Source organism: Nyctereutes procyonoides, unplaced genomic scaffold, assembly GCF_905146905.1.
Source record: "Nyctereutes procyonoides isolate TBG_1078 unplaced genomic scaffold, NYPRO_anot_genome, whole genome shotgun sequence".
NCBI classification, from domain to species: Eukaryota; Metazoa; Chordata; class Mammalia; order Carnivora; family Canidae; genus Nyctereutes; species Nyctereutes procyonoides.
This window is the reverse complement of record NW_026575031.1, coordinates 9,050,733-9,072,726: the sequence shown is the minus strand read 5'-3', so window position 1 is coordinate 9,072,726 and position 21,994 is coordinate 9,050,733. Positions and strand designations below refer to the sequence as shown.

General features: G+C 38.6%; 1 protein-coding gene across 1 annotated transcript in view; it reads right to left on the bottom strand.

Moving 5' to 3' along the window:
- The window catches only part of SNAP23 (synaptosome associated protein 23), a 38,821-nt gene that overhangs the window by 13,064 nt on the left and 3,763 nt on the right, over positions 1-21,994 (bottom strand). Inside the window, exons 2-5 of the mRNA XM_055316623.1 lie at positions 5,748-5,851; positions 5,003-5,222; positions 3,887-3,968; positions 3,619-3,819 (exon numbers count right to left, since the gene is read on the bottom strand). Of these exons, the coding sequence (XP_055172598.1) occupies positions 3,619-3,819; positions 3,887-3,968; positions 5,003-5,222; positions 5,748-5,804 (560 nt within the window). The 5' untranslated portion in view covers positions 5,805-5,851. The remainder of the gene's footprint in view (positions 1-3,618; positions 3,820-3,886; positions 3,969-5,002; positions 5,223-5,747; positions 5,852-21,994) is intronic.

Sequence of the window (21,994 nt, the reverse complement as noted above, 5' to 3'; positions counted from 1 at the left end):
CTGGAGACCTGGGATCGAGTCTCACATCGGGCTCCCTGCATGGAGCCTGCTTGTCCCTCTGTCTGTGTCTCTGCTTCTCTCTTTCCTCTCTGTGTATTCTCATGAATAAATAAATAAAATCTTTGGGGAAAAAAAATAAAAATAAAAAGAATCATCTATAGTTAAAATTCCCTTCTCATACAGGGTTCTGTTAAGTAATGCAATTTCCACTTCTGTTTTGTTTGCTGACTTGGCTTCAATGCAATATTACTAACCAAAAGAAATCTCGAAGAACAAATCTACTCAAGACATTTCCTATATAGCAATACGTCTAACAACAGTGACAACAAAAAATTCTTTTCCTGTCAAAGTCAAGCAATGAGGCATTAGTTAAAAGCTGAAACTCTGCCTGGTTTTGAATCTCAGCTCTTCCATTTCTAGTATAACCTCTTTGTGCCTGCTTCCCCACATGTAAAATGGTGGTAAGAAGAGAATCTTCTTCTTCTTCTTGTATCTCATATTAAGGTTATGATTAGGATTACATTTAAAGTGCTGAGAATAGGGCAGCCCGGGTGGCTCAGCGGTTTAGCACTGCCTTGAGCCCAGGGCGTGATCCTGGAGTCCCGAGATCGAGTCCCACATCAGCCTGTCTGCATGGAGCCTGCTTCTCCCTCTGCCTACGTCTCTGCCTCTCTTTCTCTGTGTCTCTCATGAATAAATGAATAAAATCTTAAAAAAAAATAAAGTGCTAAGAATAATAAGAGTCTACATTAATATATAGGCCCAAAAATCTCATCCAAACCCTTAGATGTAAGACATTTTGAGCAGTACCACAAAATCAATAAATACACGAATATTTCTGTAGTGAAACAAACTAACATTTACACTAAGTGTGATAAAGATTATAAATAGCTTCACTTCACGTTACATTTTTATAGCCTAATTAATGAGTTGTGGCACATTATGGGGAAAAAAACCCCCAAACCTAAATGCTTGGTTTTCAGAGTTTTTCAGATTTCTAAATGGCAGATAAGAGATTGTAAACTTGGGTTTTTATTACTATCAGAATTAATACTAGCCTTACATGATCCAGCGTCTGCCTTTGAGAAGCTCATGTTATGGCTATTTATACGATAAGCCTAACTAAAACCTGGATTAGTAGATAAAATTAGAAAGATCAAGACACTGGCAGGAATAATAGTAGATAGAGCTGAGGATAAGGATACCATATAGGCCAATGAGTCAATGTTATAAAGAAGAGATAGGCACAAGGAAGGCATTAAAATCTGACATCTTTAAATTGGAGTATCACTCTCGCTTCAGGGAACAACTGTTCTCTTATAGAAGCCCCTTGATTCCATCTGTTAAGAAGTGCCTTCTTCTCTACCTACTGAGAAAGGGTTCAGCTGAGGTGAGAGGCTGCAGACTGCCTCAGAGTCATACTCTATCTTCTCTCCCACGAGTGTCCCAGAAAATCCTGCGTTTACTTGGCTGGGGTATATGAAGTGAAATAGTAATACTTACTAATAATTAATACTTCTGTCATTCCATTTCCCACTTTCTAAGATACTAGAACATCTGAGGATTCATTGCTTTTCCTGTTTATCAACTCCTGACTCAAAAGCCCCTGATTTTGCTCTTTTTTGCTGTTTGTTTTAGGGAGGACTTCTTCAGCCTTGCTCTTCTCCTAATACATAATCTCAGGGAAATTCATTTGATTTTTTTTCTCCTCTACACTTTCAAAAGGGCACATAGAGCACAGAAGAAAAGCACAAGTTTGTAAAACATAGTTAAAGAATTTAGATTTAAAAATCTGTGCATTTCTAACTTGTTTGCTTAAGGTAATCTGCTAAACCCTGATTGACAAGTCATAGTGATTTAAAAATGCACTTTCAGAGAGTCAACCAAGGTCTAAACAGGCCAACAAATTTGTCTTAGAATAGAAAGCCAGTGAACAAGACCAGGAAGAACACTGTCAAAATTTAACTTGTTATGCTCAAAACAGACACTAGAGTTGACCAATAAGCAACTTAATTCTATTTTCTCTTGTAGATATGGCACAGAGAATGCTGTCACATGAAAACACCTATCTAAAAGTATAAAAATAGGGCAGCCCCGGTGGTGCAGCGGTTTAGCGCCGCCTGCAGCCCGGGGTGTGATCCTGGAGACCCGGGATCGAGTCCCACATCGGGCTTCCCGCATGGAGCCTGCTTCTCCCTCTGCCTGTGTCTCTGCCTCTCTCTTCGCTCTCTCTCTGAATGAATAAGTAAATCTTTAAAAAATAAATAAATAAATAAAAGTATAAAAATATAGCAAAAGTTCCTCTATCCCTAACTCCTTTGAGAGGTAAAAATGCAGAGTATGTAAACCTTTGTATCAAATTCTTGGTTTAAAATACCAGCTGAGACAACAACTACATGAACAAATGTTTATGAAGCTCTTAAAAAATGAATGCTCTTAACAGTAAGGATGGTCATTCAATCTCCAGATGTTGTCACTTCAACTAAAGGGAAAGTTCAAAGCCGTTATTTTGTTAATAACAGACGGAAGGGAAGATAATGGTTTACTGCCTTAGCTCAAACCTTATCTTGATTGAAATACATAAAATATTTGTCAACAACATGGAGTTTGGTTTATCAAAGAATAAGTAGGGAATTTAAATATTCATAATGGAGTCACCAAAAAGAATAAATCTCTTTCAATCATAATCTTATACATTATACACAAAAAGTCTGAAGACTTTTCATCTCCTAGTTTACTAGAAACTTCAAATTTTCAGAGACTTCTTTGATTCTTTCTTCTTTATGTTTGACATACTATCAGTTACTTTAAAATAAATTCCCTTGACTTATACTTTTTTCTCTAATCTCAATAATAATGCCTCACCTCACCAGCCTAGATTACAAAAGGTTCCTAACTAGTGCAGTTATGTAATACAATCCATCAACCCCTTAGTCTGCCTACTTATGTCTATTTTTCACTTCTTATCTATATGAATCATGTAGCTCAGTTAAGTCAAGCTCCTCTGTCATTTCTATTTACATTAGGAAATGCCCCTCTGGTTCTTCCATGTCCATCCAAATCCTTGTAATCTGAGTCCAGTGCAAGTCCTCTCTCTCCTGTAATATTTCTCCAAACCAAATTTTATCAGTTCTGTTTCCTTAGCTTTCGTTGACATATGACCTAGCTCTACGTTTATATATTTTTCTGCTGTTTTGCTATTCTTCCTCATATATCCAACTACATGGTAGACCTTTTGAAGACAGGATCCAAGTCCTTTACTCCCTTCGGCCATTCCTAATGTGCCTACCATATAATATGTATTTTGTTAGAATTCTTTATTAGAAAGGAAAAAACACTAATTCCATCCTGCTGTATATTACCCAGGTATATTTCCTATATTTCCTGTATTATTAAAAACGAAATTGGGACTTGATCCAAGGACTGACCAAATTTAAGCCGTGGTTTTTGGTGAACATGCCCATTTACACGAAAAGCTTGATCTGCCTGAAGGAAAAACAGCTTAAATTTATCTAACAAAGTTCCTTATTTAGGCCCAGTCATACTTTTGACTTTTCTGGAGGGTGAGGGGGGATGCTCTCACTTTAATTTTAAAAAAGTCTTGATTTCTCAACTCACCTATTACATGGACAGACACAAAGGCCACAGCACTTGTTGAGTTCCGTTAAAGTCTTCTCTGCCTCTCTCATGTCTTTATTTATTTGGTCCATGCCTTCTTCTATGCGGTTTAGTTGCTCTGAGAATAAGTTGTTGAAGTTACACTCTGTGTTATATTCACAGTGCCAACCAGAAGACACTATTATTATGAAACAGCAAAAACTTCAACTTTGAATCTACTGGTAATCCATCCCAGTGACTGTATCAGGGACCAGAATGTACTACATACTGTTCAACATGAAAACAATCTTTCACAAATTGATCCTGAGGCACTTGGCTTCTTATTGTGGGAAGATTTGTTCTAAAGAAATCTGCATAATAGGAGCATGTGAGGGTTTGTTTAGAGATCGCCCTTGCAACCAAATTAAGTGTACTTTGACCAGACAGGATCCCCAGCATTTCTCTCTCTGAATAAGTACAAAACTTGAAAGCTATCATAAATTTAATAAAACCTAGGCCAGGGGATCCCTGGGTGGCTCAGCAGTTTAGCACCTGCCTTTGGCCTAAGGCGCAATCCTGGAGTCCTGGGATCGAGTCCCATGTTGGGCTCCTGGCATGGAGTCTGCTTCTCCCTCCTCCTGTGTCTCTGCCTCTCTCTCTCTCTCTCTCTCTCTCTCTCTCTCTCTCTCTCTCTCATCAATCAATCAATCAATCTTAAAAAAAAAAAAAAAAAACCTAGGCCAGATTGCTCAGGGCCAATTCAAATGGAATGCTTCCAAGCTCACCTGAATCTAAACCTATTTAAAGACTTAACTTGATTTCTGAAAATGATGCAAGAATATCATAGTATCTAATATACATATGACAAATACACATAGTAAGTCCTGCTACCTGACAAATACTTGGTATTCAATTGGGCATTGTTGTCCCCACCTCAAATAGGTAATGAACATGATATAATTCAAATCAGAAAAAAAAAAAAAAAAGTAAACATATCACTCTTCTCTGATATAGGAAGGGAATTTCAAGGCTTAATTTTAGACATGGCTGATTTGAAAGGATTTTCTGGCGTCATTAGTCAAGAGTTTCTGCCAATGACTGCAACTCACCCCGCATCCAGTGTGTGACTCATCATCCAGCATAGTGATAGTCTTGATTCCTGCATCCTGAGACTAAAAGAAGGGGAAAAAAGCTGATAGCACTATAAAATAAAATAAAAGCAACAGAAACAAAGCCTACAAGGCCTAATAGCAAGAGAGAATCATTTAGAAACCTAAATTCTCAGAGGAACAGAGAAAACTACTATTCCAAAGCAATCAATATACTTCAAAATATTACCCCCCCACACATATAATTAAGTCACAAATTCATGGTGAATTGATCTTCCCCATCATATTCTAGTAGCGTAATGGGAAAAACAGAAAAGGCCCATCAGTGCATGGTTCGACAATTTCAGCAATTACTGGTTTCAAATAATAAAGCATACTGATACCATATACTTCTGATTCAACACAAATTCCAGCTTGTGCTATCAAGATCCTGCTTATACAACTTCTGTACTTAATGATTAGACACTTTCTTACCTCAATGGCTAAACCCAGGATTCTCCTTGTACTTTCCAGAGACTAGAGAAAAATACAGGGTTTTAGTATTCTAAAATATGTAGCCAAAAAAAAAAAAAATTTGATCATATAGTTATGCTGCTACTCTATTTTAAAATAGTGTCAGTCCAGCCATCCCTCCCCACCTTTAAAACAAACAAAGTTGATCACTATAATTTTAGTTATTTTCTTCCTACCAGTTGTTCCTTAAGAGAAAATTTGGAGGGTAAAGTTAACATTATTTATAAAAGTTTAATGTAAGCAGAAATCTACATATATTAGACAGATGTTTCCAATTTCTCAAATCTAGAGTTATCTTTGTTGTAAGTAGCTGTTAAACAATGATTTAAAAAAATCATACAAGCTTCTTTCACTTATTTAGCTTTTGGTGAGCTGAAAAACTAAGGGGCCAGCAATAGCACTCTGAGGTAAATGCATTCTTGGACACACAGGGACGGGAGGGATGCCATAATGGACATCTAAGAAGGTCCTCTCATCCTTCCACTGTGAAACTGAAAGAGAATTACTTATTCCAAGTAAAACGTTTACCTCATCAGTAACCTGGTGGGCTCTCAGCTGAATTTCTTCTGGTGACAGATTATCCATGATGAATTAAAACTTTTGATAAGCAAAGACACTGAAACGTGGATATTCTGTAAAAAATAAGGATACAAAAGAGTTTGAACAAAGAATGTGCATTATGAATTCTGGATACTTATCTGGAAAACAGGATAAAAGAGCCTATCTATATCTTTAACTAGCTAGCTATCACAGGTGAAGAAATTATGACCAAGAAAGGATAAATGGACAGTTAAATGCTAGTTAGTACCAGAAGTGATCCAAAACTCAGGTTTCAGGACTTCTAGTGAAGTGCTGTTTCAAAGAGAAAGTAATCTCTCTTCTTTGAGGAGCACATACTAGAAGGCAAGCTTTAAGAGTTAGGTAGTATTTCATTAATAAAGTAACACAATTCAAACTCAGTGCCTGAAGAACACAGGAAACATTCTAGACATGTGCCAGGTGTCCAAGGCTACTCATTGGAGAAAATGAAATATTTTCATTCTTAACAAGAAAAGGGTAATGTTGACACAAAACTCAGAAAAAACCTGAAATTTTTCATAGTGGATTTTCCTTTTCCAATTATAGTTTGTTGTTTTAGTGAAGTCCCTAAGAAACTAAATTATTATTCTCCCATATATAGTAACTCAGTAATTCATAACTCAGAGAAGATTCAGACATTCAGATAAAATACAACACATTTAGAAGGTGTTATTCAGTACTATGATTGTGTATTACTTTTTGAAAAGTCATATGGAGGGGCACCTGGGTGGCTCAGTGTTTGAGCGTCTGCCTTTGGCTCAGGGCATGATCCTGGAATCGAGTCTCACATCAGGCTCCCTGCATGGAGCCTGCTTCTCCCTCTGCCTATGTCTCTGCCTCTCTCTCTCTCTCTCTCTCTCTCTCTCTCTCTCTCTCTCTCTCTGTGACTATCATAAATAAATAAATTTTAAAAAAAAAGATTTTGAACATTGATTAAAGTTATTTAATGCTCATGAAAAAAGTTATTAATTACTATTGTTAATAATAAAAAGTATTACTACAAAAAGTTGCAAATTTAATTTCATATCTTGCTTGCCATTGTATGACTCTGGCAAAAGGTTGATATACTAAGATATTAAATTAAGATATTAAGGTCTTTTTTTTTAAGATTTTATTTATTTATTCATGAGAGACACAGAAAGAGAGAGAGAGAGAGAGAGAGAGAGAGAGAGAGAGAGAGAGAGGCAGAGACACAGGCAGAGGGAGAAGCAGGCTCCACGCAGGGAGCCTGACTTGGGACTCGATCCCAGGACTCCAGGATCACGCTCTGGGCAGGCGCTAAACCTCTGAGCCACCCAGGGATCTCCATAAAGGTCTTTCCTTAATTATAAATTGATCATTCATTAGATAGAAGCATAAATAGAACCACATGCCTTACTTTGCTAATCTTTGAGCCATTAGGTTTATCACAGATCTGTTCATGCTATGGTTTCTCTTGTTAATCTTTCATAGTTACAATTATGAAAAGTTGTTTTTGTAACCTCTTACCTGTCCACCTTTTCTCTCTGTAATATTCCAGGTAACTTTATGCTTCTCCATTACTTTCAGAGCCCCAACAAGATACCTTTCAAAGCTTGCCCTTCTCAGAATGCTCTACTTGTCTATACCTCCTCAATGCCCAAAAGAGCAGAAAGTGATGAGAAAGGTAATACATGCTAATTACACAGTCCCTGGAAGTGACACCCACAGTCAGGTTTTCCAATATGCCATCCTGTGGGTAGGAAGACATTCTGGGCATAAGGATGCCCAGATCTCTCAAACTGTATAATTTTGTAATTCTACTCCTGACCTGATTGCTGCCAAGTACATATCAGTATTTGCCATCTTCCTATCCTAGTGAAAATGAGCAAAACTCCATATAGGTTCAGAGAGAGACTTGAATGTAAAACTGACCTCTGTCAAACTAGAAGATTCCAAGGGTTTTACCTTCTAATTATAAAAAAAAGAACAGAAAAGAAAAAAAGGCAGATACAGCTGGGAGGTGAATATGAAGAATCAGTCCTGGCATGGCAATAGGTTCATTTTTAGGGACACACCCATTGGTAAACTCCAAGTGCTTCCTAGTACTTCCTTTTTTTCTCTCCTGAAGGGCACACAAGACAAAAAAACAGATTTATGTAAAGTTCTCCCATGTTTGACAAGCTGATGTCAGGAAACAGCTGCCTAAGACCTCTACTCTGGATTCTTGAGGGTATTCAAAACACGGTTAGAGTACATGGGAATAAGAAAAACAAAGCTGAATTGTAAGGGGGAAGGACAAAGCAACAATACTCCTCAAGCTCTTATTCGCCTTTACTAAACTGCTCGAAAGTATCAGGCAGAGTGCAACTCAGAATTAGCTATATAGCTTTACTCATATTTATTATTATCTCCAGAAGTTTTTCTTATGAAGTCAGGAAAAGATTATCCAGAATGTTGTAGTAAAGAGAGTTAGAGGTGGGAGAGGGGAAGGAAAAACGAAACATCATTTGACATACATATCCCATTAAACTTACTGTTCTTAGATATAACCTAATAGATTAAATAAATATGTGTCATTTTTTCATGCTCCCAGAACTTAAAATACCATGCTAATTTTTTAGCATAGTATATGCTTCCTTTGAGAGGTAACTGCAAGATTTCCCTCAATGCTTTTATAACATATCTTTTACTATGGTTCATTTGGGCTTTCTAGAAGCCTCCAAGTTTATCTTAACTTCTTTTTATAAACTCTGGGGGCAGTGGGGAAGAAGAAAGGTTCACTGAGTGCTTACTATGTGTCATATATGGTACTAAGTACTTATATATGTCATTATCTTTATTATATCACTTTATACTTGGGGAAACTAAGGCTCAAGTAATTTGCTCAAGGTGTCTGAGTCAGTAAAGAGCAGATTTTTTTTTTTTTAATTTTTTATTTATTTATTTATGATAGTCACAGAGAGAGAGAGAGAGGCAGAGACATAGGCAGAGGGAGAAGCAGGCTCCATGCACCGGGAGCCCGATGTGGGATTTGATCCCGGGTCTCCAGGATCGCGCCCTGGGCCAAAGGCAGGCGCCAAACCGCTGCGCCACCCAGGGATCCCCAGTAAAGAGCAGATTTATTACTCACGTCTAGATCTTCTGGAACCAAAGATAACTCATGGTTTAGAAACTGGTCTCACTGTTGGATGCATCTTCTCTTAACAAATACCAGATGATATAAGAAAAGCTGAAAATCTGAAAATAGACTAAGCATCCTGACAGCTCAATTCAAAATTTAAGATGCCCCCCCTTTTTAAAGATTTATTTATTTATTTTAGTGTGGGAGGGCAGAGGAAAAGAGAATCTCAAGAAGACTCCCACTGAGCACAGAGCTGGACATGGGGCTCAATCTCACAACCCTGACATCATGACCTGAGCTAAAATCGAAAGTCAGACACCTAATCAACTGAATCACCTGGGTGCCCCAAAGATGCCTTTTATAATAAAAACATAAAAACTTCTCAACAGATTCAAAGACAGTTAAATTAAAATTAAAGGAAGAACTGGGGTGACCTGGCTGTCTCAGTCAGTACAACATGCAATTCCTGATCTTGGGGTCATGAGTTTGAGCCCCACATTGGGAGAAGAGAATACTTAAAAATAAAATCCTACAAAAAAAAATTAAAGGAAGAACTACAAGGACAAGAGTAATCATGGTTTTCAGCTGCTTTAAAATAATTTAGGGGCAGCCCCAGGGGCGCAGTGGTTTAGTGCTGCCTGCAGCCCAGGGCGTGATCCTGGAGACCTGGGATCGAGTCCCACGTCAGGTTCCGTGCATGGAGCCTGCTTCTCCCTCTGCCTCTCTCTCTCTCTCTCTGTGTTTCTCATGAATAAATAGATAAAATTTTTTTAAAAAAATTTAGAATCTGATATTATTTAGGGGTCCCTGGCTGGCTCAGTCTGTAGAGCACATAACTCTTGATCTTGGGGTTATGAGTTCAAGTCCGATGTTGGGTATAGAGATTACTTAAATAAACTCAAAAATATGACAAAAAATTGCTTTCCTAGGCAATGAAGCAAATAAATAATTTTTTAAAAGAATTATCATGTAGAATCTAAAATTATCTAAATTTAGAAAATGAAACTAATACTACTGGGAAGAAGGAATGCAAAGAAAAAGGTCTTAGAACTGAATCAACAAGCAATCCATGTCTTCCCTGATAAAAATGGAGAGCTACATAAGAAGTAATGAAAGAAACAGCACTTTAAATCACCATCCGGGGGACGCTTAGGTGGCTCAGCGGTTGAGTGTTTGCCTTTTGCTCAGTGTGTGATCCCAGGTCCAGGATCGAGTCCCACATCAGGCTCCCTGTGAGGAGCCTGCTTCTCCCTCTGTCTATGTCTCTGCCTCTCTCTCTCATGAATGAATGAATAAATATTTAAAAAAAAAATAAAAATAAATCTCCATGAATTCCAGTGTCCTGCCTAGATCAATATAGGAGTGACTTTTTTTTTTAAAAGATTTTATTCATTTATTCATGAGAGACACAGAGAGTCAGAGACACAGGCAGAGGGAGAAGCAGGCCTCCATGCAGGGAGCCTGACGCTGGACTCGATCCCGGGACTCCAGGATCACACCCTGGGCCAAAGGCAGGCACTAAACCGCTGAGCCACCCAGGGATCCCGTATAGGAATGATTTTATAAAAATAACTCATTTTATATGGGAAAGCAAAGATTTTGCATAAAATATTTTATTAAGTTAGCTTCGTGACTTATTCTTTCTCATAAAATTAATCCCAATGTAAATTGCTCTACAAGTTACACCCATACTGTTTATTACTGTATGATAAAAATGTATGGTTCTCTTTGGTATATTTTGATTAGACTTTCATGGTAATCATTATATTGACAGCAAGTGGGAATTTCTGTTCATAGCAGGCTATCATAGTGGTAAGTAGCAAGAACTCCAGCGTTCAAATTCTGACCCCAAAATGTATTGGTTGTATGACCTCAGGCAAGCTAGCTAAACCCACTACAACTCAGTTTCTACATTTGTAAAATAGAGATAAGAGACCTTTTATGAGGATTAAAAAAAGATGATCCATACAAAATGCTTATTATTAATGCCTGACACATGGCCAGTATTCAAGTGTCAGCCATTATTTTAAAATTCTTAGGGAAGCAGAAAGAAACAGGTAAAAGAAAAGCAAAACAACAGTGTTAAATATAAGTGATATTAATCTAAATGCTACCAAATATTAATTGTTCTGTTTATAAGGCTAAATACAAATATTAAAGTTGATAATACTATGAGTTATACATCTGAACTATTTTCATGCCAGCTATGAGTCTGCACATGTCAAGACAGATATTAAACAGGTTTAAATTAAGCCAAGTTTCCGGTTGATAGGTACTTTATCTAGACAGATATATATATATATATAGCTTTGCACATTTAAAAAATTAAAGACTGCTTAAAATGTTTTGTGTTCTTTTTCCCTAAGGCTGAGGAAACACAAAACCACATAAAATGGTGAAGGTCAGTATATGAAGTGAACAAAATAAGACTTAAAAATAATCAAATATTTGCTATAAAGAATATGGATAGAAAAATGTCTAAAAGGGAATCATTAAAAAAAAAATAAAAGGGAATCATTAAAATATAACCAATAACTATGGTGATAGAATTAAGAGTGATTTTTCTTCTCTTCCCAATTGACCAAATAGTTTGCAATGTAGTTATGCTAATTTTAAATTTCATGCATTTATTTTCATCATAATGGGATGGAGCCCTGGTCGGGGGATGTCTCTGTTCAGTGGGGAGTCTGCTTCTTCTCCCTCTGCTCCATGCCCCTTTCCCTCACATATGCCCCCCTCAACTCGTACTCCCTCAATCTCCTCCTCTCTCAAATAAACAAAATCTTAAAAAAAAATAGCTTATGACAACCAAGAAAGCAGATTCATAAGACTGGAGGAAAAAAGACAAGGAATTAATTTTAGATCTTATTTCATAAACATAATTATGAATTCTTAGCCTCTCTTAAGAGGAATCTTCTGTTGGCACATATTCCCAGTAAAAGTTTGTGGGAGCATTTTTATTCATTAACGGATGATTACCATTTCAAACCACAAAGGTATAGAAATAATACAGAACAATTTGTCCTAAAGGTTCTGCTAACAAATGGTTAGAGCAAAGGCCCTTGCTGAAGTTTGGTTGGAAATCATATTTTATTTATGTCAGGTGGCAGAAATGGGTTCTCATGAGTTCTGAATAAGTTCTTAGCACTTTCATGGCAAAATACTAATAAGGCATGAATAAAAGAGGGTCCCACAAAGAAGCAGAGAACTTAGCTAGAATAGAGAATTTACAACTCCATCCCGGAATACAATCGATCTCCCGTCACGGCTCTTCACCTCCAGTATATTCTCTTTCTCCAACCTTCCTACCAATAATCAGGGATTCAAAGACAATGTATGTAATAAGAAGCTATTTAAAAGGTAACATGTAGGATGTACTTTAAAATAATTCAGAGGTGGGTAAATGGGTGGGAGTACAGAGGAAACAAGATTGATCATGACTGTTGAAGCAGGTGAATAATACATGAAGTGTCATCACGCTACTTTCTCAGCTTTTTATTGTTAATTATTATGAAAGAAATCAACATATACAGAAGTTTTTTTAAGTGGCAAGTAACTTTTTAATAGTCACTACTCACCATTTTGTAAGTCTAAATAGTAAGGAATTAAGAAGAATCACAGCAACAACTACAATACTTACAAACCACTAAACATGCAAGGCACTATTTAAAAAAATATTTTATTTGAGAGAAGGGGGCGGGGCTCAGAGGGAGATGGACAGAGAGAGACTCTTAAGCAGGCTCCATGCCCAGCACAGAGCCAAAATGGGGCTCAATCTTACAACTCTCAGATCATGACCTGAACCAAAACTCAAGAGTCGAATGCTTTTTTTTTTTTTTTTTTTTTAAGATTTTATCTACTTATCCATGAGAGACACAGAGAGAGGCAGAGATATAGGCAGAGGGAGAAGCAGGCTCCCCAAGGGGAGCCTGATGCGGGACTAGATCCCGGATCCCAGGACGATGACCTGAGCCAAAAGACAGACACTCAACCATTGAGCCACCCAAGTGTCCCAAGAGTTGAATGCTTAAGCAATTGAGCCACCTGGGCATCACCATGCAAGACACTATCCTAAGAAATTTTTTAAAAATACACACACACACTCATTCATTTAATCCTTAAAATACTCTCTTAATCTGTCCAAGCTGCTACAACAACAACAAAAAACATAGACTCAGTAATTTATTAACAACAGAAATTTATTTCTCACAGTTCTAGAAGCAGAAGTCTGAGCTCAAGGTGCCAGCATTGGTTAAGTTCTCATCAGGGCCCTTGCTGATGCCTTATATGGTGGAAGGGGCTAGGGAGTTCTCTGCAGCCTCTTTTATAAGGCACTAATCCCATTCATGAGGACTCCACCTTCATGGCTTAAGCACCTCCCAAAGGTTCCACCTAATAATGCCATCACACCAGGAATTAGGATTTCAACATAGGAATTTTGGTAGGAAGACGCAAACATTCAGACCACAGTAAACACTATTTAATTCCACATTTTACATATATACAAACTAAGGAACAATGAGGTTAAGCAACTTTTGCAAGGTCACATAGTATAGTCGGGTTCAAACCTCGGTGGACTGATTCAGAGTATGTGCCTTCAATTACAATTACATACATTAAAAAGAGGAGAGTAGAGAGACACATTATCAAGTCATTCAAATGTGTAGCAGCTTTGCCAAGAAAAGTATATATATGAAATCCCTGCCTTCCCCTTTTCAAGGAGCAAGTCTTAACTCCAGTCAAAATTAGAACAGTGGTTCCCAGTCTTGGTTACACATTATAATCACCTAGAGGCCCAAGCCTTAAATCAGAATCTCGGAGGGTGAGAGCCGTTTGATTTTAAACCTTCCTAGATAACTCCAATGGGCAGCCAAGGTTGAAAACCACTGTTTTAGATGAAAGTTGTTTGGTTTTTAATGTATAGCCAAGAGCTAATTGAGGATATCCTACCCCTGCTGTAATTCTGGTACCTAATGGAGGAGAAACATACCATTTAACAATGCAGGACAAGAACAACTTAGCCTTTAATAGGTTAAGCACTGAATTACATGTGACCCAGTAATTCTATTCCCAGGTACATTAGAGAGAAATGAAAACGTATGCCCACATAAAAACCTGTGCACAAATGTTTAGAGCAGCACTATTGCTAACAGCCAAAAAGCAGAAACACCCAAATGTCCATACAAGGGAATACCATTCAGCCATAAAAAGGAATGCTACATGCTGCAGGATGTATAAGGCTTGGAAGCATTATTCTAATTGGTCAAAACCAGATACATAAGACCCTATATTGTATGGTGTCATTTATGTGAAATGTTCAGAATGGGTAAATCCATAGAGACAAAAAGTAGTTTAGTGATTGCCAGGGGATGGGGGAAAGGGGGAAAGAGACTGACTACCAATAGTACAAGGTTTGTTTTGGGGATGATGGAAATGTTCTGAAATTAGTAGTAATGGCTACATAGCCTTATGAATATATCAAAAGCCACTAAATTGTATACTTTAAATGGCCAACTTTACATTATGTGAATTATGTCTCAATTTCTAAAAATTGGAGAAAGATTATTTAAAAGAAGAAAACAGTCAAGAAAAAAAACAGTATGAGTAAGAATGAAAAGGAAGATGAGAAGGAAAACGTTAATTTTGTAGCTTTTCCTATGCCAAACAATTTTTTTGCCACAGTATAAAATATGTTACAGATTGTTAAAATAAATGATAGTAGCTATAGAGTAGGCACCACTGAAGTAGAAAACTTGTACTTTATAGTCAATGGATCCCTTCCTTTCTTCTCCAAAAAGAAAATCAGTGGTTGGAAAACAGGAGAGACCAACCAGGGATGCCTGGGTGGCTCAGTGGTCTGCCTTCAGCCCAGGGTATGATCCCAGAGTCCCAGGATCGAGTTCCACATCAAGCTCCATGCAGGAAGTCTGCTTTCTCCCTCTGCCTATGTCTCTGCCTCTCTCTCCGTGTCTCTCATAAATAAATCAATAAAATCTTAAAAAAAAAAAAACAAAAAGGATATAACAACCATGTTAAGAAATACACCCGATCTACTTCTTTATTAAGATCCAAGTACGAGGGGATTTCTGGGTGGCTCAGCGGTTTGGCGCCTGCCTTCGGCCCAGGGCATGATCCTGGAGTCCCGGGATCAAGTCCCATGTTGGGCTCCCTGCATGGAGCCTGCTTCTCCTTCTGCCTGTGTCTCTGCCTCTCTTTCTGTGTCTCTCATGAATAAATAAAATGTTTTAAAAAATATATGTATAGCTTAAAAACTAAAGGCCAAAAATGTAAATGTCCACTCCAGCTTAGATGAGATGGAATGACAAAGTTTAAGAACATTTTAGATGATTTTTTTTAAATTTTATTTATTTATGATAGTCACAGAGAGAGACAGAGAGAGAGAGGCAGAGACACAGGCAGAGGGAGAAGCAGGCTCCATGCACCAGGAGCCCGACGTGGGATTCGATCCCGCGTCTCCAGGATCGTGCCCTGGGCCAAAGGCAGGAGCCAAACCGCTGCGCCACCCAGGGATCCCTTAGATGATTTTTATTTGCTTTACACAATAATGTACTTACTACATATTCTTTAAAAGGACTTTTTACTTCTTTTAAGTTTTTATTTTAATTCCAGTCAGCTAACATACAGTGTTAGCTGAGTTTCAGGTATACAACATAGTGATTCAGTACTTCCATAAATCATCTGGTGCTCATCATGAAAAATACACTCCTTAATCCCCATCACCTATTTAATCCAAACCCTCTCCCCACTACCAAAAAGTTATAAACTTACATTGGTTTGGGGCCCCCGGGTGGTACAGTTGGTTAAGCATCCAGCTCTTGGTTTCGGTTCAGGTCATGATCTCATGGGTTGTGAGATCCAGCCCTGCCTCCCACTCTAGGCTCATTGGGGAGCCTGCTTGAAGAGTTTCTCCCTTTGCCCCTCCCCCAACTCGTGCACAGGCCCTCAAATAAATAAATACATGTTTTTTGGGGGAAAAAAAGAACAAAAGACCAGTACTTTAAAATTTTTAAATGGGGATCCCTGGGTGGCTCAGCGGTTTAGCGCCTGCCTTTGGCCCAGGGCACAATCCTGGAGTCCCGGGATAGAGTCCCACGTCAGGCTCCCAGCATGGAGCCTGCTTCTCCCTCCTCCTGTGTCTCTGCCTCTTTCTCTCTCTCTCTGTCTATCATAAATAAATAAATAAATCTTAAAAAAATAAATAAAAAAAATTTTTTTAAAGATTTTATTTATTTATTCATAGACACAGAGAGAGAGAGGCAGAGACACAGGCAGAGGGAGAAGCAGGCTCCATGCAGGGAGCCCGATGTGGGACTCGATCCCAGGTCTCCAGGATCACACCCCAGGCTGCAGGCGGCGCCAAACCGCTGCACCACCGGGGTTGCCCAAAATTTTTAAATAATTAAATATTAAAAAAGAAAAAAACCTCATACACTGGTTTTGTGGATAGGTTTCAGAATACTCTATTACTCTACAACTTCTGTACAGGACAGTCTATGCAATAGCTATAAGCCTGTGATAATGAAAAACTCTAGAAGATAAAAAATGTTGCAAGCTCCAAATGATACAAGAAATAGTGATATAAGGGGATCCCTGGGTGGATCAGCAGTTTGGCGCCTGCCTTTGGCCTAGGGCACGATCCTGGAGACCCAGGATTGAGTCCCAAGTCGGACCCAGGATTGGCTCCCGGTGTGGAGCCTGCTTTTCCCTCTGCCTGTGTCTCTGCCTCTCTCTCTCTCTCTATGTCTATCATGAATAAATAAAATCTTAAAAAAAAAAAAAAAGAAATAGTGATATAAATAGCATTCTTTTTTTTTTGGCATCCAGGATGTCTGTGGGTATTTCAATTCTCATTCCTATAAAATTATAAAGTTTCTTAACCACTGTTTAGGATAGTAAAATGCTGATTTTAAAAATCCAAACTCTCAATAGATGATGTAATGTATACAAGAAAATCTTAAATTATTCCTACTCTTTGGCTTTTTTCTTTCAGCAATCAGATACAAACAAAAATACATTAGTTCCAGTATTGTTTATAATGTTAAAAAAATTTGAAGCAATCTAAATAACCAATGACAGGGGACTTGACTGAATAATTATGGTACAACTACATGATGGAATACTATTCAGCCATTTAAGACTATTTTTGAAGACTTTATATTCTTTCATATTTAATCTTAATCAAATATATATAAGTACATAGTTTGAGATGTCAAATAGTTCTACAGCAGTAATAAATAGCAATTCCCCTGCCTCCCCTTGTGCCAAACCAATTCCTGATTCAAGGAGCCAAGAGGCAGAATTTTCAACAGTACTAGCTGTTCCAGTGTTTAACCTCAAATTCCTAAATCATATGCTTATAGTGTTGTTTCTTGATATTTTCTAACTTTGTGGATATCATCCATGAACTTTCTACAATGAAGATATTTTGCTCTTATACCTCTTCATCTCCTATTTTGTACATTTGTCCTTATATTATAGATTGGTCGGCTAATTAAATTCTTGGGTGGAAATCAGAAGTCCTGAAGCAATAAAGAAATCTGTTTAATTTTGGCTCTCCCACTCAAATACAGATGACCATAAAATCTCTCCCTCAAATAATACTTTTATTAATTCCAAAGAACCAGGTTCCATGGAACATGACTTGGAAACTACTTACCTACAGAAACTTCTGCTCAATCAGTTATCTGGGAACAAAGTTTCTGCTCAATTCTTTTTTTTTTTTTAAGATTTTATTTATTTATTCATAGAGACACACAGAGAAAGAGAGAGGCAGAGGCACAGGCAGAGGGAGAAGCAGGCTCCATGCAGGGAGCCCGACGCGGGACTCGATCCAGGGTCCCCAGGATCAAACCCTGGGCTGCAGGCGGCGCTAAACCGCTGCGCCACCGGGGCTGCCCTCTGCTCAATTCTTATCTCAGAGAATAGTCTCTGAAAAATAAATCTTGGAGATCATCCAGTCCAACTTCTTTATGCTAAGAGAATAAAATGCAGCACTTCTAGCTATTAGGTTCTTTCCATAATATACAATCCATTCTGGAGGAGGGGGAGGTGGGAACCGACTTGATGGTAACCGACTTGATGGTAACCGAGGACAAAGCAGTTGTTTGCAGAGTTCTGTGGTCTTAAGAGGGCACACCAGACCGGGACCCACCTGAAGAAGAAAACTAGGGCAAGGTTGTCAGAAGAGAATATAGTGAAATCTAGCTATGGTGACTGACCAGAGACAGGTGAGAGTTCCCTTAATATTTATGGAGATTGGGGATCCCTGGGTGGCGCAGCGGTTTGGCGCCTGCCTTTGGCCCAGGACGCGATCCTGGAGACCCGGGATCGAATCCCACGTCGGGCTCCCGGTGCATGGAGCCTGCTTCTCCCTCTGCCTATGTCTCTGCCTCTCTCTCTCTCTCTGTGACTATCATAAATAAATAAAAATTTAAAAAAAATATTAAAAAAAAATATTTATGGAGATTCAGCAGTCTGTGTAGCCTGAAAGTTTAGCAGAAAGAGATCCTATCCCCGAATATCTCCTTCTTAATTCAGTCCACGAACGTTTTTTTAAGCATTTAGCTATTAAATAAGGGAACATATTCTGATATCAGGAAAACTATCCTTTCTTTTTAAATGTATATTTTATTTAGGATATGGAAAATCTTCTCCATTGCATCTAAACATATACAGTTTCCAGGTTTTCAATCTTGCCTCTCTACAATACTAAAGTCTTCCTAGCTTAAGGCTAAGACCATATCAACTAATGTTAAGGCCAGGTTGGGCTGAAAATGATTTGTTATTAATTCTCCTGTAACTAAACTTCCTACTTCTAGATTAGGTGAGATAATTTAATAAATTGTGTTGTTTGAGCATAATGTAGTGGTTAATAACATAGACCCTGAGGTCAAACAGACCCTGAGAGTTCATCCTAGCTCTGATACCTAGGCAATTTACCTAACCTATTCAAGTCTGTTTCCTTGTACATTAGGATAACAGTTCTATCTCCCAATGTCGTCTCAGAAATTAATTGATGTATGTGAAGGGTTTAGCCCCCAGTAAAGACTCATGTTATTTACGTTCACTGTCTGTGGTATCTGACTGTTTTGAGAGGCTAATCCAAAAGTTACCGGGTGAACTTAGAATCAGAGCCAAAATACTTTGGATTGTTGGAGTGAATATTTTACTCAAGCAGGGTGAACCTTGCTAGTCATCCCCACCTCACAGCTACATCTCATGTCATAATAGTAGCTCTTTCTTGAAGACTCAAAAGATGAATAATGGAGAATAAACAAAGAATAGAAGGACAATAGAGAACAAAGTAGAAATTCAGACATAGGCCATCACTTATAGAGTAAAAGAATTTAGTTTTTCTTTAGGAATATGTTTGTTGCTCTTAGATCTCATTTTTCAAAATAAGGATTGTATTTATTTATTCATGAGAGACACAGAGAGAGGCAGCAACATAAGCAGAGGGAGAAGCAAGCTCCACGCAGAGAGCCCAATGTGGGACTTGATCCTGGTACTCCAGGGTCATGCCCTGAGCTGAAGGCAGATGCGCTCAACCGCTGAGCCACCCAGGTGTCCCTAGATCTCATTTTAAATTTTTTTTTATTTATGATAGTCACAGAGAGAGAGAGAGGAGAGAGAGAGAGAGAGAGAGGCAGAGACACAGGCAGAGGAAGAAGCAGGCTCCATGCACCAGGAGCCCGACGTGGGATTCGATCCCCAGTCTCCAGGATCGTGCCCTGGGCCAAAGGCAGGCGCCAAACCACTGCGCCACCCAGGGATCCCCCCTTAGATCTCATTTTAATACGAAACATTAAAAATGTTCACACACAGGGGTGCCTTGGTGGCTCAGTCAGTTAAGCATCTGACTCTTGATTTCAGCTTGGGTCTTGATCTCAGGTTCGTGAACTCAAGCCCCCAAGTTGGGTTCCATGCTGGGCACGGAGCCTTAAGAAAAAAAAAATGTTCACACATAAAGAAGGAAGGAAGGAGGGGCACCTGGGTGGTTTAGTCAGGTAAGCATCTGCCTTCAGCAGCTTGGGTCATGCTCCTGGGGTCCTGGGTTCAAGCTCTGCATCAGGCTCCCTTCTACCTTTCCCTCTGCTGCTCCCCCTGCTTGTATGCTCTCTTGCTGTCTCTCCCTCTCTCTCAAATAAATAAAATAAATACATCTTCTTAAAAAAACAAAAAGAAGGGAGGACAAAAGGAAGGAAGGACGCCCATGGACAAAAAGTACAGGTGTACAATACTCAAAATAGTCTAGGTTACACCAAAAAGAGTCCCTGCTCTGATTAGGAAATTTAATTCTTTCTAAAGACATTTAGATGGAGCTTTATTTATGTTAAGGTTAGTTTCCTCTTTTTACTTCCTCTCTCGCTTCCTTTCTACTTCCTTCTATGAGAATAATGTTACCATTCTTATAAAACTCAAAAACTATTCAAGTGTAAGAAGTATACCACTGTATCATATCTATTAAACGCCTTGGTTTCAAAGAGTACTGAAGCACATGATTCAAGACAGAAACCATACTGCTGAGAAAATACCACTAAAATCAAGAACCAAAAAGATCAAAATTACACTTCAGTTTTAAAGAAGTACTGTTTATAACTTAATTGCTGAAGTCCAACACATAGTTTTCAAATCCTGCTCAACCCTGGAATTTCCATAATTCTACTCTAAGTGCCCAGAATATAATCCTGGGAAGGTAGATCTACATGTGGTTATAATCAATTATATTAGCAGCATCTAAAAGAAAGGCTATGAAAACAGAAAAGAGATGCTCTGTAAGAGTTAAGCAAGAGGCTCAAGAATGCAGTATTCATTCTCCAAGTAGGAGAGACATACAATCTAGCAGACTTAATTAAGTATGGTACATGCCAAGGAAGACATCAAGTGTGAGAGGCAGGATCAACTAGCAAGGCTTTACCTTGCCTGAATGAAATATTAACCCAAGTCATCCAAGTATTTGGCTCTGATTCCAAATTCACTTAGAACCTTTCTGGTTAGCTTCTCAAACATTATGATACTAGGAAACAGATGCCAGAGATAGAGAACTCAGGTCCCTGGAAAAGAATATTCTCCATGGTAGGTTAATATAGTGGCATTCTTGGGGTGGCTGGGTGGCTCAGTAGGTGACACATCTGATTTTGGCCAAGATCATGATCTCAGGGTCCTGGGATCAAGCCCCATGGCAGGTTCCATCCTCAGCAGGGTCTAGTTATCCCTCTCCCTCTGCCCCTCCCCCTGCTCATGCTCCTTCTCTCTCAAATAAAGAAATTAAAAAAAAAATGACATTCTTCTTCATACAAAATGCAATACAGTGTAGTGGTTAAGTGCCCAATACTTGGAGACATGTTTTTAAATCCTGACTGTTGCTTAATTTACTTCTCTGGGGATCCCTGGGTGGCGCAGCGGTTTGGCGCCTGCCTTTGGCCCAGGGCGCGATCCTGGAGACCCAGGATCGAATCCCACATCGGGCTCCCACTGCATGGAGCCTGCTTCTCCCTCTGCCTATGTCTCTGCGCCTCTCTCTCTCTCTCTGTGACTATCATAAATAAATAAAAATTTTAAAAAATGTTAAAAAAAATTTACTTCTCTGTGCTTCAGGGTTTTTTTCATTAGATGAGAATATAATGTTTATTTTGAGCATTTTAAGGATTGAGTTAATTCATCCTAAGCATTTAAACCTTGGCTGGTATGTAGTGTTCAATCTTTATTGATCTCTACAGCCCGATGGGTTCATAGGTCTCAGATAATCCACAGTATAGCTATTTCCCCTGGAGCTGAAGTGGAAGAGCAAGGTTCTTGTCTCACGGAGTTTCATCTCAGGATTAATCTCTCAGACAAGGGAGACTGAATAAAGTGATAGAGTTTTATTTTTCTTCTTTTTTTTTTTCCAGTTTAAAGCAACATTTATAAATAATGAAAACAAGATACAGTGGAAAGCAGCAAGATTTTTCAGCTCCCATGAGCTCTTGTGCAAGAGCAAACAGTGTCTGTTCTGTCCATGCATTGCCCCAATCCAGTTCCAGGAGGTCATGAGAAAAGATATGTGAAGGGGGTGAAAGAAAATCTCGAGAGAAAAAGAGTGTGCAAGGAACAT